Source organism: Octopus bimaculoides, chromosome 3 (genome assembly GCF_001194135.2).
Source record: "Octopus bimaculoides isolate UCB-OBI-ISO-001 chromosome 3, ASM119413v2, whole genome shotgun sequence".
Taxonomy (NCBI): Eukaryota; Metazoa; Mollusca; class Cephalopoda; order Octopoda; family Octopodidae; genus Octopus; species Octopus bimaculoides.
The window spans coordinates 90,321,199-90,338,384 of record NC_068983.1 but is presented as its reverse complement, the minus strand read 5'-3'; the positions used below and the strand labels follow the sequence as shown (position 1 = coordinate 90,338,384).

Here is a 17,186-nt window from a genome sequence, read left to right as displayed (position 1 = left end):
ATCATTTCGCTATCTAATAACTTTGCCAGTTCTTGTTCAAATGACTTCAAATTTTAACAGCATGTGTAGAAACAGGTCAAAATTTCAGGGTATAGAAATGGCATTCACTTGAAGAGAAAAGGCGTTTTGTGTGTTGGAGTATGCTCGAACACAGTTGAACAAGATTATGCAGCATGCAGTGTGAGAGAGTTCTCTAAAAAGTCACCAATGGTAATGCAGTTTGGACATGGCACAAAAAATTCAAAGAGGAAGGCTGTCTGTGCAGGGCAAAAGGATCTGGATGACCACTAACTTTGGAAGGGACAGTCAAGCGGGTTTGCCAATAACTCTTGCGAAGCCCCAAGAAGTCCATAAGAAGAACAAGTCTGAAAACCCAGATTCTTCCAACAACAGTTTGGCCTGTGCTGAGGAAACACTTGCGAGTGAAACCCTACAAGCTGCAGCTCATTCAGGCCATAATGGCAGATGACAAGCGAAAGCGCAAACAAGGGGCTATGTGAAGGGCCTGGTCTATTCCCCTCCCTCTTCCTGCAATCCTAGAGGAACTTAAGCAGAGAATCACTACTGCACTGGAGACTGTTACCCAAGACATGCTGCAGCGTGTTTGGGAGGAGCCAGACTACCGACTTGATGTGTGCCGTGTCTCAGGCAGTGCACATATTGAACATTTGTGAAATCATTCATGAAATCCACATACCTTTGAATTTCTCATTTAAATTTGGAGGAATGAATCTTATGTTGCTTAACATTAAGCCTGTTTAGTTTTATTTGCTTTGACTATGTAGTTTCTGGGATATTTACATCTCAAATGATATCAATTTTTTTTAAACACCTTGTATTTATATACACATATACATCCACACACACACACATATATACATATACACACATATATACATACACACAGTTTTACATACATACACATACATACATATACACACCAATACACCCACACAGCTATCTCCTGTACCTTCCAAAACTGTATATATGAATGAACTGATTGCCAAAATAACAGACTTCAGACACAGACTAAGATGGAGAACTTTTTATTATGATAAAGACAAAATGGATATCACTAATATCAATACGAATAATAGCATGGATTTTACCTCTGGAGTATTCAAAACCAGGAAGATGCCATTACATTTGAACAAGAACTATGAACTAGAATCAAAAACTTAAAGTTTAAAGAAGCCCACTGTCGAATGACCAACACCAAAGGAAGCTAAAAAATTAACCCTTGAACTGAAAAATATAAAAGGAGTTATTGTTAATTCAGATAAAACAAGAAACTTATATAACATGGATATTAATTTATACATTAATTAATGTATAAAGAAATTACAAAAAAATATAAGATAGTTCCTAATAGTACCCTTAGACAGATTAACCTAGAAGCTAAAAAAAATTATGGAAAATTATAATGTAAATGATAAAACAGAACCATTAATACATAGTAGATCATAGATTACAATTAAGGATCATAAGAAGAATTTTTATATTGATACAAAGGTTAGATTCATCTGTCCTAATAAATCTGATTTATGTAAATTTAGCAAGATAATTTTAGATAAATATATACCGATCTTGAAAAATAAGATCAGACTACAATTATGGTCAAACACCCAGAATACTATTAAATGGTTCTCAAATATAAATTATAAATATAAGCATAAATTCCTACAAATAGATATTGACAATTATTACTCTAGTATAAACCCTACTATCTTAAATAGCACCTTGATATTTGCCAGGAAATATAAATCTATTAGCATGAAAGAAATTAATGTAATTTTAACAGCCCATAAATCAGTTATAAATTTCGATAATAAATTATGGGCAAGAAATAATACTCCTAACTGTTTTGATATATCTAAGGGAGTACCAGATTCCAAGCAAATAACTGATATAGTAAGAATATATTTATTGGCTGGTATACAAGATGAAGGTGGCAAGCTGGCAGAAACGTTAGCATGCCGAGCTAAATGCTTAGCGGTATTTTGTCTGTCCTTACATTCTGAGTTCAAATTCCACCGAGGTTGACTTTGCCTTTCATCCTTTCAAGGTCAATAAATTAAGTACCAGTTGTGTACTGGGGTCAATCTAATCAAGTGGCTCCCTCCCTCAAAATTTCGGGCCTTGTACCTAGAGTAGAAAAAAAAATACAAGATGAATTCCCAAAGCTCATGGGGGGACTATATAGAGATGATGCACTCTTTATAGTTAAGAATACATCTAATAGACACCTAGAACTTATAAAGAATTAGTAAAATTTTAAAAAAGATTTGGATTAGCTATAACTATAGAAAAAGAATATAATTCAGTTAATTACTTAGATATAAACTGTAATTTATCATCTAGAATACACAAACCATATATTAAACCAAATTATAAATTAAAACATATGAATTATCAAAGCAATCACCCACCTTCAGTGAAATTTTTTCACTGAAGGTGGGTGATTGAATATATAATATTAGTAAGAGAATTTCATATTTATCTTGTAATGAAGACATATTTAATAGACCAACATAATTTGACTTTAAGTAAAGCAGGATATAAGAATAACTTACAATATATTAAAGATAATAATATTATAAATAAAATGAGTAAAATTGATAAGAATAATAATATAAAAATAATGATAATACTAATAATCATAGGTGTATAAAGAAACCAAATAAAATTAAATATAATATCTACTTAAAGAGTAAAATAAATATACGAATTTTAGTGATTTTAATAATAATAAAGTAGATACTAATAAGATAATATGGCTTATAATCCCATATGCTACACAAATAAAATTAATTTGGTGAAATGTATTTTAATATAAATAATAGCATTGGTGGTGTAACGGTTAGCATGGTTGCCTTCCAAGCAGTCGATCCAGGTTCGACTCCCAGCCGACGCAGGCGATAGCTTTTTATAGGCGCAGGAGTGGCTGTGTGGTAAGTATCTTGCTTACCAACCACATGGTTCTGGGTTCAGTCCCACTGCGTGGCACCTTGGGCAAATGTATTCTACTATAGCCTCGGGCCAACCAAAGCATTGTGAGTGGATTTGGTAGACGGAAACTGAAAGAAGCCCGTCATATATATGTATATGTATATATATATGTGTGTGTTTGTGTGTCTATGTTTGTCCCCACAACATCGCTTGACAACTGATGCTGGTGTGTTTATGTCCCAGTAACTTAGCGGTTCAGCAAAAGAGACCGATAGAATAAGTACTAGGCTTACAAAGAATAAGTCCTGGGAGCGATTTGTTCAACTAAAGGTGGTGCTCCAGCATTGCTGCAGTCAAATGACTCAAACAAATAAAAGAATAAAAACTATGCCATTTTAATCCTGAACAATGCCGGATATCTCTGGTAGTCTATCGACACTGAAAATTAAATGGTCCTTTTCCATTCTGAAGGAACTACATTCAATGCTAAATGTATGTGAAATAGATCCCTGACTTTGTGGCTACTTTGCTTCCACTCAACTGATTTTGACCAAACTTGGCATAAGGAACCGTGGGTACCCAGAGAGTATCAACGTCTATATGGGATTCATGAAAATTTACTTTCAACATTTTCGACAAAATTTTGTATTTTAGAAGTTATTCCATGTTAAAGTTGTATTTGGGTAATTTTAGTCAATCAACGACATGTATTCAGATGAAGAAAACTACTGGGTCATCTCGTTACCACTCTGTTATATTTTATTTTTGCTTACTGCCTGTGTTGCGTATTACACGCTTTGTTTTTGTTTTTTCGATTGCTTCTTTGTATGAGTGGTGAAAATGCAAATGTACAAAGAGGTGATTGAAAAGAAAACAAAGCGTGTAGTAGGCAACACAGGCAGTAAACAAATATAAAATACGACAGATTGGTGACATTTAGTAGAGATAATCCAGAAGGTGTTGCACTTTGATTACTATCACAAACAGCAGTAGCTTTCTTTGGCTGAATATACATTGTTGATTGGTTAAAATTACCCAAATACAACAACTTTAACATGAAATAACTTCTAGAATACAGAATTTTGTCAAAAATGTTGTTGAAAGCAATCATGTTCAGCATGAGAAATTAGATCAGTATAACTATTTAGTTAAAAAAAATAATTTAAAAAGTCTGTGACTGAAACTGAAGAGGTCCTTTTCATCTGATGTTTCACACATGCATAGAATTCTGAAATAGCAGACATAAAATTATGAAAATTTTGGAAACTTTGCATGAAAATAGGTCTGACTAATTTTATTATTACCTTAAAAAATACTCAATTTCTGACATTTTTATGGTCAAATTCATTTAGAGCAATTCAACAACATAAAAATCGCACTTTAAAATAGTATTTAGCGAGAGTGATGTAATTGTAAATAAATACCCAAGGTAACTATTTACCCAAGGTAACTATTTACAATAAATACTGAGAAATTAGCTGAAATACTAGCTGTATTGTCTCAATACTCTCACTGTATAATTGTCATATATATTCACACTTTCAACAGTACACTATGCCCAGAAAAAGAAAGAGCAACAAGTCCCCCAAAAATTCTCATTCACTGAGCAAAGACAACAGACAGTAATTGAAGAAAACAGACAAGGACCTAGTTCTTCTCAGTGCCTTGAAATAAAGCAAAGGAGAATGCAAGAAACCTGTGCAACAGAAAGACCAGAAGATTCAGAAGCATGGAGGAATGCAAATCAGATGATAACACAGAAAAGCTGTACAATAGAAACACCACAAAAAACAGAAGCACAGTGGAATATTGATTGGCTGAGGAAACAGGATTCTAGGGAAAACATGTCACTGCCACAAATTCAGCAGTGACAAGTAAACAACCAGGCACAATACCAATCGAGACTGTGTCAGCAAAGAACTGACACTGAGAAAATGGTCATGGAAGTTGATGTGGCAGATTTTCATGAGAAAGAACGAAACCCAAGCCTTATGTTGCACTACTGTGGAAACATTTTTAACAAATCATGCCCTGACTGCAAAGCTTAACTTTGGGATGCTGAGAAAACTACCCTCTGCTGTAGCAAAGAAAAAATTAGCAATGACAAAGTTTCACAGATAAAAAAGCCCCCAGAATTATTCTGAACAATAATTTACTAGCTATGACTTCACTTAGATTGGATGATCCACCAGTTGGACCACCAGGTGGTAGCACTTTTATGCCTACTTTTAAGATTCTAGGAAAGTTGTACCACCACATAGGAAGTCTCCTACCAGCAGTAAATAGGAAGCCAGTCTACACACATATTTTTCGTTGACACTTAAAATGAGATGAGAAACAGGTTGTCATTCAGAGGAGCTGACAATGACCTTAATGAGAACATCCTGCTAGACTTGCAGGGAGCACTGCATATGCACAATCCATATGTCAAAAGTTTTAAACAGGCTATTGATACAATTAAGGAATATTCTGCACCAGGAAAATATTCTACCTCTGATATTATTATAAGTCATGACAAACAGCTTATTCCTACTGGGTCACATGAGAGAACCTATAATCCACCAACTGCAGCAGAAGTTCCTGTGATCATGGTGGGAGATGATACCAATAATCTAAACATTAAACCTGCAGATGTTGTTGTGTAGTACAGAGAGAGCAATGGGAAGTTCTACTACATTAGTCAAATCCACAGAAGCTATGACCCTCTTCATTATGTATTTTTGTTTCCCTATGGGGAAGATGGCTGGAATGTGGTCTTCAAGGATAATGACCAAAGCAAAAACATCACTGAATGTGACTTTTATTCTTATTGGTTATAGATAAGAAAGGACAAGTTCAATGACATAATGAAAAGTGGGTGTCTGATGCAACAATATGCAGTAGATCAATTTGCAAAGATAGAGCAAGATTGATTACACTTCCTGAGGACTCATTAGAAACAGCTTAAGGCCAAAAAGTACCAGGGCCTTCTGGATGCTATTGCAAATAGTGATATGAATGACGTAAGGTCTAAAATCATTCTTCCACCATTACACATTAGTTCTCCTCTGTTTTACAGGGAATGTTTCCAAGCTCGAATGGCTCTGGTGAGAGAGGCTCCTTCATCACTATGACAACCAGCCAAAAGTGGACTGAGATAATGGAAGCCCTGTTTGAAGGTGAATGAACACAGGATTGACTTGACATTGCAGTCATAGTGTTTAAAATGAAGTACGACTTTCTGAAGGATGATTTATTGAAGAAGAATGTCTTGGGAAAAGTAGTAGCACATGTCTCTACAATTGAATGGCAGAAGAGAGGTCTGCCCCATGTCCACATATTGTTTTTTATGGCTGCTACAGATAAGTCAAGAACGCCAGAAATCATTGATCAAGTTGTATGTGCGGAGACATCAGATAAGGATATGAATCAAGAACTATTGGAGATTGTTGTAAAAAAACAACATTCACAGACCACATGGATGTCATAATCCAAATAGTCCATGCAGGGATGGTGATCCACCAAAATGCATAAAATTATTTCCCAAACAATGCAGAAGTACCACATTTGTAAGTGATGATGCCTATCCAGAATACAGACATTGGTCACCAACCTCTAGAAGCAGGATACACATTATTAGAACTACTCAGGCATCTACTGAAGTAGATAATAGCTTCATGGTGCCATACAGCCCATTCCCATCTCTCCGATACAACTATCCTCTAAATGTTGAGGTTGTACACACTGCACTGGCAGTGAAATATCTTTCCAAGTACCTCACTAAAGGGCCTGATAGATTCAGTGTTCAAATCTGATCAATCAATACTGATGAAACAATTGGAATGCCTCAAGAGTTTCACAATTCAAGCCTTAAAGTGGTTGACAATGAAATTGACACCAAAATGCAAGATGCATCTCATCTGGTGAGGCAATTTGGAAGATATTCAGATTTTCAATCCATTCCAGACAACCCAGTCATAAATATTTCATGCCATTTAAAAAATCAACAATCTCTTACTTTTGGTGATGAGCTGTCTGAAAATCATGAGCTTGCAGCAAAACCAACTTCGAGTTTTTTGCATTAAATAAATATGACTCAGATGCTAGAGAAAAGCTATATGCTGAAATTCCAAAGTATTACACTTAGAATAAAAAGGGGAAGAGGTGGCAAAAGAGGAAAAGGGGAACAATCATGGAAGATGGAAACTATAAAACTAGTACTATTGGTCACATCCCCATTGTCGCTTACAATGTCTGGTAGAAGGAATTGTATTACATGAGAATGCTGCAGCATCACATCAAAGGTCCCCAATCATACATTGACTTATGGACTGTTAATGGTGATCTATGTTTCAATTACCAAGACACATGCACAAAGTTGGGACTTTTACAAGATGATGACGAAATCACTTGTACTTTAGATGAAGCCAGACATCACTGTTTCAGTGACCAGCTAAGACATGTATTTTGTACTGTTCTCCTTATCTATTGGCCACATGATGCCAAAGGTTTTTGAGCAAGCTACAAGGATGCGTTGTGTGATGACAGAAAAAGGCAAAACCATGTGGGAAAACCAACAGAATTCCTTTACAATGAAGTTTTACTTTCCATCAAAGTAAGATTGGACAGAGAAAAAGTCACAATGGCAAATGTTGGTCTTCCAAAGCCAGATTTTGAAAGTGAACTAGAAGTTCTGCCAATGATACTGCAGAAAGAGCTCAATTTTCATAAAGCTGCTCTCTGTGACCGTGTTTTCAAGAGGTATCCAACACTAAATGCTGAACAGAAGTATGTCTTTAACCAAGTTGTTGGATCAGTTATAAATAAGGAGGGGAAAATATTTTGCTTAAATGCGAGTGGTGGCTCTGGGAAAACTTACACAATCAATCTGATTCTTGCTGAAGTTCAGTCACAAGGTCATACTGCTGTTGCCACTGCAGTCTCTGGAATTACTGTCACCCTGCTGGAAAATGGGTAAACTTTGTACTCCAGATGCAGTATTCCACTGAGAATTACAGAGGAATCTATGTGCCGTATGAAAATAAGTGATCCCAGAGGAAAACTTTTCCAAAAGGCAAGGTTACTGGTTATTGACGAGGTTACAATGGGCCATAAGCATGTGTGTGAATGTGTTGATCACAGTCTCAAAGAACTTAAACAAGAACCAGATAAGCTGTTTGGCGGTCTGACAGTTTTATTTTCTGGAAACTGGAAGCAGACCTTGCCCATGGTGCAAAGAGGTTTCAGAGCCCAGATTGTTCATGCTACATTAAAACAGTCATATATTTGGAACCATGTCCAAAGCTTGCAGTTGTCTGTCAATATGAGAGTCCAAAATTCTGGCAGTGATGACACTGCTTTTGCAACCTATCTTGATCAACATTTCCTATGAATCAAGAAATCAGTGAATACAAAATATCTATTCCCCCACCACACTTGATTGACTCTACAAGGCTATGGGACCTTTGTGAAGTGGTCTTCAGGGGTATTGATGAGAAATATAGAGAGGGACTATGGATGGGCAGCAGAGTCATCATTACTCCTACAAACAAGGCTGCTGAAGAAGTGAATACAGTTGTCATGTTGAAATTTCTACAAGGAGATAGTAAAACTTATCGAAGCTGTGACACTTTACATGAAAATGAGACTGAGTTCCTGCTGGAACTGATCAATGATCTCAATCCATCAAGGTTTTCACCACACATTTTGGTTTTGAAGAAGCACTCTTTCATCATGCTGCTCAGAAACCATGATTCAGCAGGAGGTCATTGCAACAAAACAAGATATATAGTCTTGAATCTGCACAACCACCTTATTGAAGCAGAAGTGGCCAATGGGACACATGCTGGAATCCGAATAATGATACCATGAATTCCACTGACCACCACTGAAAACTATCCATTCTCATTTTCCAGGAAGCAGTTTCCTGTGAAGCTGGCTTTTGGAATGACATCAAACAAATCCCAGGGCCAACCTTAGAGAAAGTTGGAATTTACCTGCCAACTTCTATGTTCAGCCATGACTAGTTCTATGCCACCAACTGCAGGGTTGGTTCTGGGAACAATGTGCATATATTGGCTTTGGACTCAGAGTATAAGTGTATGAAAGGAATCTGCACTGACAATGTTGTCTATAAGGAAATTCTTTAAGAAAATTATAGTAAGTTTCCCTTTTTACTTTTAAACTATGAACAGGAGTTTAGATATGTACTAGCTGAATCAACTGCCCAGAGGGCAGTGATTCAGCTAGTCTTACTATAATGGACATTATGTCCGTCTGTCTATTTCCTCTTCACTGTTAAATGGTTGATTGCGATACTATCCCTTTGTTTCATATTCATAGATGAGTAGATTTGCTATCTTACTATAATGGGCGTTATGTCTGTCTGTCTGTCCATCTCTTTGTTCCCTCTACATGACCAGATGGCTGGACCAATAGTTATGATATTTTGGGGGATTTTAAAGACAGTCATCAGGAAGGTTTTTAGTATTAAAAAATCAGAAAGTATGATTATTTTGTGGATATGAAGGGGGTTGTGAGGACGGTTAACAGCGAAAATAAAATGGAAAAAATGTGCATCAGTATAAAGTGTGTGTGTGATTATTTGGTGGTTATTGAAGTGTGTCAGTCTTGAGCAGGATTCAAAACAGCTAATCGAAGCAGCTGTTGTTTACATCACAGTTTTGTCAATCAAAATAAACCATGGTACCAGGACATCCAGACATTATTTGCATAAAGCAGTGAGAGGTAAGTCTTAGTTTGATTTTTTGAAACCCTAAAGATTCTGCTCATGCATTCACAGCAAACAGACTTTACATTGTGTAGGTGTATTTTTACCTGTTCTGATGTTTATACATAGCCAGTTATATGTTGCTATGAGTAGAGCAACAAACTGAAGTCATTTGAAAATTAGTGTCGACCAAACAGAAAATATAGTCTACAAAGAAGTTTTGTAATCATATTGATATTATCAAAAGGAATATTATTCATAATTCAAATAAGGAAACTTGTGAACATTGAATGTATAAGAGTATAAACAAGCATAATAGTGTAAACAACTAAAATAAAAATAGATCTGAATAACATTTTTTTCTTAATACTTTTTATGTAGTGGTCAAAAGAAGTTCTGGCCTTTGTTAGAAGCGGTCCACATAACCATTCATGATACAGAGGCTGGGAGCCTAATTCAGTTTGGGAGTGAATCGTCATCACATGTCACTTAGTCACAAACACATGTCATATAGCAGCAACAGAACGCTATATCACCAACAATAATGATTTCATCACCCAGTAATCTATCAAGTCCATTTACACATTTCTCAATACATACTGCTGTTATGACTTCCCTCCCTCATTTTATCGCAAATGGGTAGATTTGCTAGTATATTTAATGGTAGTTTTTAAGAGTCCATTTACATGTGTAAAAACATGTAAAACCAGTCTTTATTTTAGCATTTATGAGACATCTCCTAGAATATAAGATCAAAAATAATTCTTCTAGACAGAGAAAGCAAAAGGACTTTCCAGACTTATAAGCAGTTGCTTTGCTTATAATCTCCCACTCCACAGAAAACTGTTTTTTCTTGTCTTTCAAGTCCCAAATAAATTTACTGAGGTTGGTAGAAGACCTGTCCCTATTATTAAAGGTGCAAATATGGTTAGAGACACGTTTCTTAACAAAATTTTATGTAGCTCTTATGTAGAAGAAACTTTTACCCTCAGATATCACCTTACATCTGTAAACATTCTTTGTTACAATAATTCTTAAATAAACATTCACGTCTAACCCAGCAATCACAAAACATATTTTCATTACTACTCATATTATTACTCTGTTTCATATCATTACATTCAGTATAATTGCTACTTGCCATTTTATCTGCATCCAAGAGTTTGTGATGGGTAAAGTGTTTAGAGAAAAGTTTGTATAGGTTTCCAACCCTTAATTTGCTTAGTGAAAGGAACTATAAACCAAACAATGTCGTTTTTACCAGGAGATTCATCATGATTTTCAAATTTTTGAGCATTATTAAATATATAAGGGGTTTGTTTTTTTATCCCATTATTCATATTTGTGGGATGAAAATATAATATAATATGATATTTTAATTAAATGGTGTAAATGGATGTTATGTCTTCTATACGTGGCAATGTATTGGTATTTTACTATAGATTAAGCACATTACTCACAGATATATTGTTAAAATTCTAATAATTTATAAAACTAAATTTGCGATAAAACATCTAACAAAAATGAGAAGTAAGGAAAATGTAAAGTTGATATATGACGTGAGATGAAAATGAACTAGTAAATGATGATTTATTCTCTTTTATAAAATACAATGATTGCCATACATGAAATAAAATACAATAACAAGTTACAACAAAGATGTGTGAGAAACAGCATGGTTAGGCTGGATTGTTGATCTTGTAGACAAAGTTGATGTACTATTTGGTGGTGTGTAGAGGCAGTTAATAGTCTGTTGGTCGTGCAGTGTTCATACAGCAACGATGTAGGCAGGTGTCTGGTGGAGATGAAAGCGGATACTAGCTGGTGTCAGATACATCATTGTCAGAAACACGTTGGCGTGTGGTCAGTGCCAAAGACAAAGTGCAGTCAAGAATTGCCGTTCTTATTGAGATCAGTAGGCTCCAAGAGCTGGTGATTAATATCCTACATAAGGAAAAACAAACTGTTGCGCCAACACGATTGGATGGCTGGAAACCAACCAATCCAAACAACAAGTTCAGCTAATCACAAGGTCATGTGACCTGTTGGAACAAAAAGGCCTGTGGAGCCAATATCCAGGTATTTAAGCCTAAACAACCCATAATGAAAACATCTCGCACATAATGACAGTGTAAATCACTTCTGCTACAAACATATTATCTTAATAGTGATTATAACTTTAGTGTACTTAGTTTTAATAAATAGTATCTGGTAATATCTAGTTTTTGCTGTTGTTTACAAAGTTTATATTGACCATAGATTTAGATACAAATTCTGATGACACACCATATGGTAATTAACTATCAGTGTTGATATGTCATATTTTTTTGTTGTCTTCAGTATTTTAATAAATGCATGCAAAACTACTTGATGAATGTTACCTCTTCACTCTCTCAACCCATCATTTTCACTCACTTTAATCTCTCTCTCTATAACATCTTTTTCACCCTAACTACCACACTACCACCAACGAAAACCCTCATGTATTACAATAGCATGTGCACAAATTTATCAAATGTATTTGTTTATATGCATATATATGAAAATAATGTCTTTTTTTTAAAACAACACACACATTCTAAAACATACACAACTGAGTCTGTCGTGGGTCAACTAACATGATGAATCTCCTGGTAAAAATTCTTCCCTGATGAAATACCCAATTAACCAGTTTCAACATGAAAATTTAAATTAATTTAATTTAATTTCTGCAATTGAACTAACTGGATATGGAAACGGTTGTCGGACTGGAATTTCATTATATGGATTTGAATATCTTTAAATAAACTGATGTCTGCATGTCCAATTTTTCCATTTTCTTCTTTTTCTCATTCATAAATATTTTAAATACCTATATATATCAATGCAAAACTAAAATATTTGGTTTTCACTGAACACTAGTATAAATTGGAGAACTAGGATGCTAGCATCCCTTAAAGGATTATAGGTCCTTAATACAACTGTGTGTGTGTAAACCATAAAAAGTCAGAAAGTATGAGAGGTGAATATATTTATTTAACCACTTGTCATCCTTAAGATTATGGGCTGTTTCACAACTTTCATCATGTAATAATAAGTTCAGTGTATAATAAATTATTTTTACATGTCTGCACTAATATGCATGCTTTGCATTATACAATACAGTTGTATGTTTACAGATCAGTACAGATAAAAAAAAGCTCTCACATCAGATCACTGGAACATCATGATTACACTAATGCTTCAACTCAGATGATATCCGGTTTCAACATAGTTTGGGAGATGTATGCTGGAAACTTAAGCTGTTTCTCCAGATCAACTAGTCCTGTGCTATGGAAAGAAATCCCTCAGAACTGTTCTTGGGTCTTTTTGTTGGCCTCTCTCCTTTGACAAAGGCTAAACTTCTGGGTGCAGTACTTGAAATTTTGTTGTTGCTGGTCACTAAGCTGATTACCACAGCATATTCTTGAGGTATCCTGTTTCAATATTGCCTCTGTTCTGCTTGTCTACTCTTTCTCCACTGGTGTTTGCACTTTCTCTTGTACTACCTTCTGCTACTCCTTCCTATTAACTATATAATATTAGGATATTGTCAAGCTTCTGAATCCAGCCCTGCCCAGAACCTCAATTCCAAGGAGAACTCTATTTCAGCTGCTTCACTGCTTGCTCAACTGTTTTGGCTACCTTCCATTTACACCTTGTTCTCACTGCAATTCTTGCACCATACACTGGTGTCCCTGGAACTGGTATACTGCAAATGTTCACATACCAACAATGCCATAAATGTTTCCTTGACAGAACTGAATAGGAGCCTGAGCTTGTTGCTGTTACATACAGTGTGAGACTGCACAAACTGTGTGGCAAACCTAGTATCTGTTGAGGTGGTTACCTGCCACATGCGTAAGCCCTCTACTACAGTCAGAAGGATTTCATAGACAAACAGGGGCCAGAATATTCTTGGGATAATCCAAAACCTTGAATCTTCCTGACAACTCAAATTTATCTATGGCTCTCACTCAGATTTCCAGGTCAGCTCTGGAATTTGTTACAATGGAGTCTGTGTCCATGGAACCTCAATATCCATGGTAGCCTCAGTGGAGTCTGACTAATTTTTCCAACTGAGAATCATGTAGATTCCCAGTTCAGGTACCAACTTTGACACCAGGTTTGCAATACCACCTAGTCTTGTGTATTTTGATTGCAATATGTAAGGCAACGAGCTGGCAGAAATGTTAGCACACCCAGTGAAATGCTTAGCAGTATTTCATATGGCTTTATGTTCTGAGTTCAAATCCTGCCAAAGTCAACTTTGCCTTTCATCCTTTTGGGGTCGATAAATTAAGTACCAGTTGCATACTGGGGTCGATCTAATTGACTGGCCTTCTCCCCCAAAATTCTGGGCCTTGTGCCTAGAATAGAAAAGAATATGTTTTGGGGTCAATTGTGGACTTGTCAGCATTGAACAGCATATTGTTTTCTTCAACCCACTTGTATATTGCATTCAAATCTTTTTGTAGTTTTGAGGTATCTTCAGGCTCCTTAACTACATGTGATATTTTTGTATCATCAGCATAGCTGGTGAAGGTGGGGACTGCATGACTGAGGACATGTCTGAGAGAGCCACTATGAACAGTAGTGGCCCCAGTATAGGGGACTCCACTTAGTATTGATGTCTTCTCAGTGAGAACATCATTGGCTGCAAATGTCTGAGCCCTATCTTTTAAAAAGCCATGCAGTTTGTGATATATCTTTTGATCAGTTTTGGGGAACGTCTTAGCAAAGTCAAGATATATCAAATCCACATTTAACTGGTCAAACTGGTGTTTCAGTATCCAGTCATAATGCTGTAGGAGCTGTGTAAGACAGCTTCTTCTTGAGCTACATGTTAGTAAACAACCTATTTTCTTCTTGGAACATGATCAGCTTCCTTCTGACAATGTGTTCCATGCATTTACTGACATGTGAGATCAGAGAGAGAGGCCTGCAATTCTTAGCATCTGCTCTGTTCTCTCCTTTGTGAATAGAGCATATTATACCTTCTTTCATCATTTTGAGTTGCTTGACACATGCAATGAAGCTCTGAAAAGCATCTGCAGTGGTTTTGCAAGGTTTCTTGCTTATCTTAAAAAAAATTCCTGCAAAACCATCAGGGATCACTGCTAAGTTCAAGTTCATCTCATCAATGTTGGTATTACATCCTCTTCATGTTGATATAACCAATGGTTGTCTCTTCTCTGTGTGGATTTGTAATGTTGAAGAACTCAACAGGCTTGCTTGTTTGCATATTTCCCAGCGGAAAGGTGAAAACACATTGGAATTGTTTATTTAGTATTTCACCTATACTCCTGAGTTCTACACTTAGTGAGCCATTTTCTTCAAACAGTAGCCCTATCTTGTAGCACACTAACAAAGCAGAGCCTTATGCAAATTTGTAGAAAGTCTTAGTGTCAGTTTTCATATTTTCAATGGTCCTAGATTCTCTTCCTTTTTTCTCTCATCTTCTCACCTCTAGCCTACCTCCATGATCACCATATATCTCTTTCCTTCAATAGTTCTCTTTGGATTCTTTACCACCCTCATCTATCTTCCCTTTTCTTGTCACTTTTCCCCTCACATCTTCCTTATACTATAGGATAACTCACCATATTATTTTCCCACACTGTCCCTCTCTTTGTAACAAACTCCTGACATCAAACTCTTTACTTTCCACTGTCCCTTTCCATACTTACTCTTCTAATAATGTCTATTCTGTTAATCTCCCCATTACCACCTTCACACATACATAAATTTGTTCCTCTCATTGTACTTTACCCTCTCTCATCATCTCATCTTGAATCATTGCATTATCTCTCTTTTTTTCTCCTTCAGTTATAGGGGCCCTCTTCAGGCCCTTAGCTTTTCAAGCTGTAAGGTGATTTCAGTAATGCTGCCATGAAAAAAAAACACCTAGTACACTCTATAAAGTGTTTGATGTTAGGAAAGGCATCCAGCACTAGAAACCATACTACAGTAGACATTGGCGCAAGATGCAGTCTTCTCGTTCTTTTGATCCTTCAAACCATCCAACCTATGCCAGTATTAAAGATGGGCATTAGATGATGATGATGACAGATGGATCTACACACACACACAGACACAACACACATACACATATCTTAACGAAACTTTTGATTTGATTATTATTACTTAGTGACTAATATTTTGGTCACTAGAAATGTCCTATTATGCAAATACATCTAGCACAGGTAGTGTAGAATACACAATAGTATTCATCTCCAATTTGTCCTTTAAAAATACAGGGTGTTTGGGCTAAATTTGATGATATTTAATGTTTCTTTTATTTTCAGGAACAGCCTAATATATTGGTGAACAGTCAATGGTATTGGAGAGAATAAAGATTAAAACTGTAGTTGAGAAAAAGTTAGCTGACATGGAGGACTTGAAGCCATCTGAATATTGGAAAAGTGTTTCCTGTATCATGACAATTCATATTGGTTATCAAAATGATGACATCATGACTGCTGCTCAATTCTCCATGAACACTGTAAAGGCTGTTAGACATGGTACAAACAGCTGTAATGGAGACTACGAAGCCACGGTCAGCTGTCCTTGAATGTGTTTCCAAAGAGGGTGACATCATGCCATCTGAATTGAGACTAAGGCTCTTAGACTCAGTTCAGACAGCTATGTGAAACTGCTGGAAACTGCTGGAAACTGGAGACAAACCCTGATTGGAGAGGGTTGTTGCTGAAAGGCCATATGTGTGGCAGCTGGATTTGGTTCCTTGCCATATTCCAGGAAAGAGTCAGAAGTGATTGTCACAGAATTTTTTTGACGTCACTAGCCCCAATTTCTGACCTAATTCTCCTGATTGTAATCCCATGGATTACTATGTGTGGGTCACAGTTAAGATAGATACCAACTGCTCTGCTCAACACTAAGGCTGAGCTGGTAGCCAAGAGCAAAGAGGTATTCAAAGATCTTCCCAGAGACAGTGAGGAATGCATGAGCCAGGTTCTGGAGCCAGATTCTGGATCCAGGTTCTGGAGCCATCTTGTGGATGCTGAGGGCAGCTACTTTGAATAAGTTGATATCTCCCACCCATAAGCTAGTTGATTTCTCTTTTTGATTTTTTAAAAATACCTTTATTTTGGGATGGGATATTGTGTTTTCTTTCTCTTTTATGCAAAATTTCAAATTTAGGCTGAACACCCTGTATGTAGAAGCATTAGAAAGAAATGACCATTAATCAATGAGAAGAATGATTAGGATGACAATGACAATGATGACAAGTATATTATTTGGTCACTTACCGAAATAGGTTTTTTGTTTAAGTTGTATCTGATAGTGTAGGCTGAATTAACCAACTGTTTACTGCTGGCAGATTTATTAGGTCTTGAGATCTTTTTGTAAAAATCTTCTGTGCATCTTTAGTCATGGACCAAGAAAAAAATGTAATAGTTAATTTCAAGCAGAACACAAAATAATGACAGATAAAATATTCTTTAAAATGCAAGTGTCTTAACTAGTTATGACTATAGAGAGCAAA

The 17,186-nt window shown here is 36.1% G+C and overlaps 1 protein-coding gene across 7 annotated transcripts in view; it reads right to left on the bottom strand.

Annotated features, from left to right (window-relative positions):
* Positions 1 to 17,186, bottom strand: part of LOC106874806 (F-box only protein 16) — a 185,184-nt gene that overhangs the window by 99,884 nt on the left and 68,114 nt on the right. For 6 of the 7 annotated variants that reach the window (XM_052966311.1, XM_052966306.1, XM_052966309.1 and 3 more), the window contains one exon: positions 16,951 to 17,065. In XM_052966311.1, the coding sequence (XP_052822271.1) occupies positions 16,951 to 17,065 (115 nt within the window). Of the gene's footprint in view, positions 1 to 1,030; positions 2,146 to 16,950; positions 17,066 to 17,186 lie in introns of those variants that run through there. The other variant, XM_052966312.1, reaches the window with a different exon arrangement.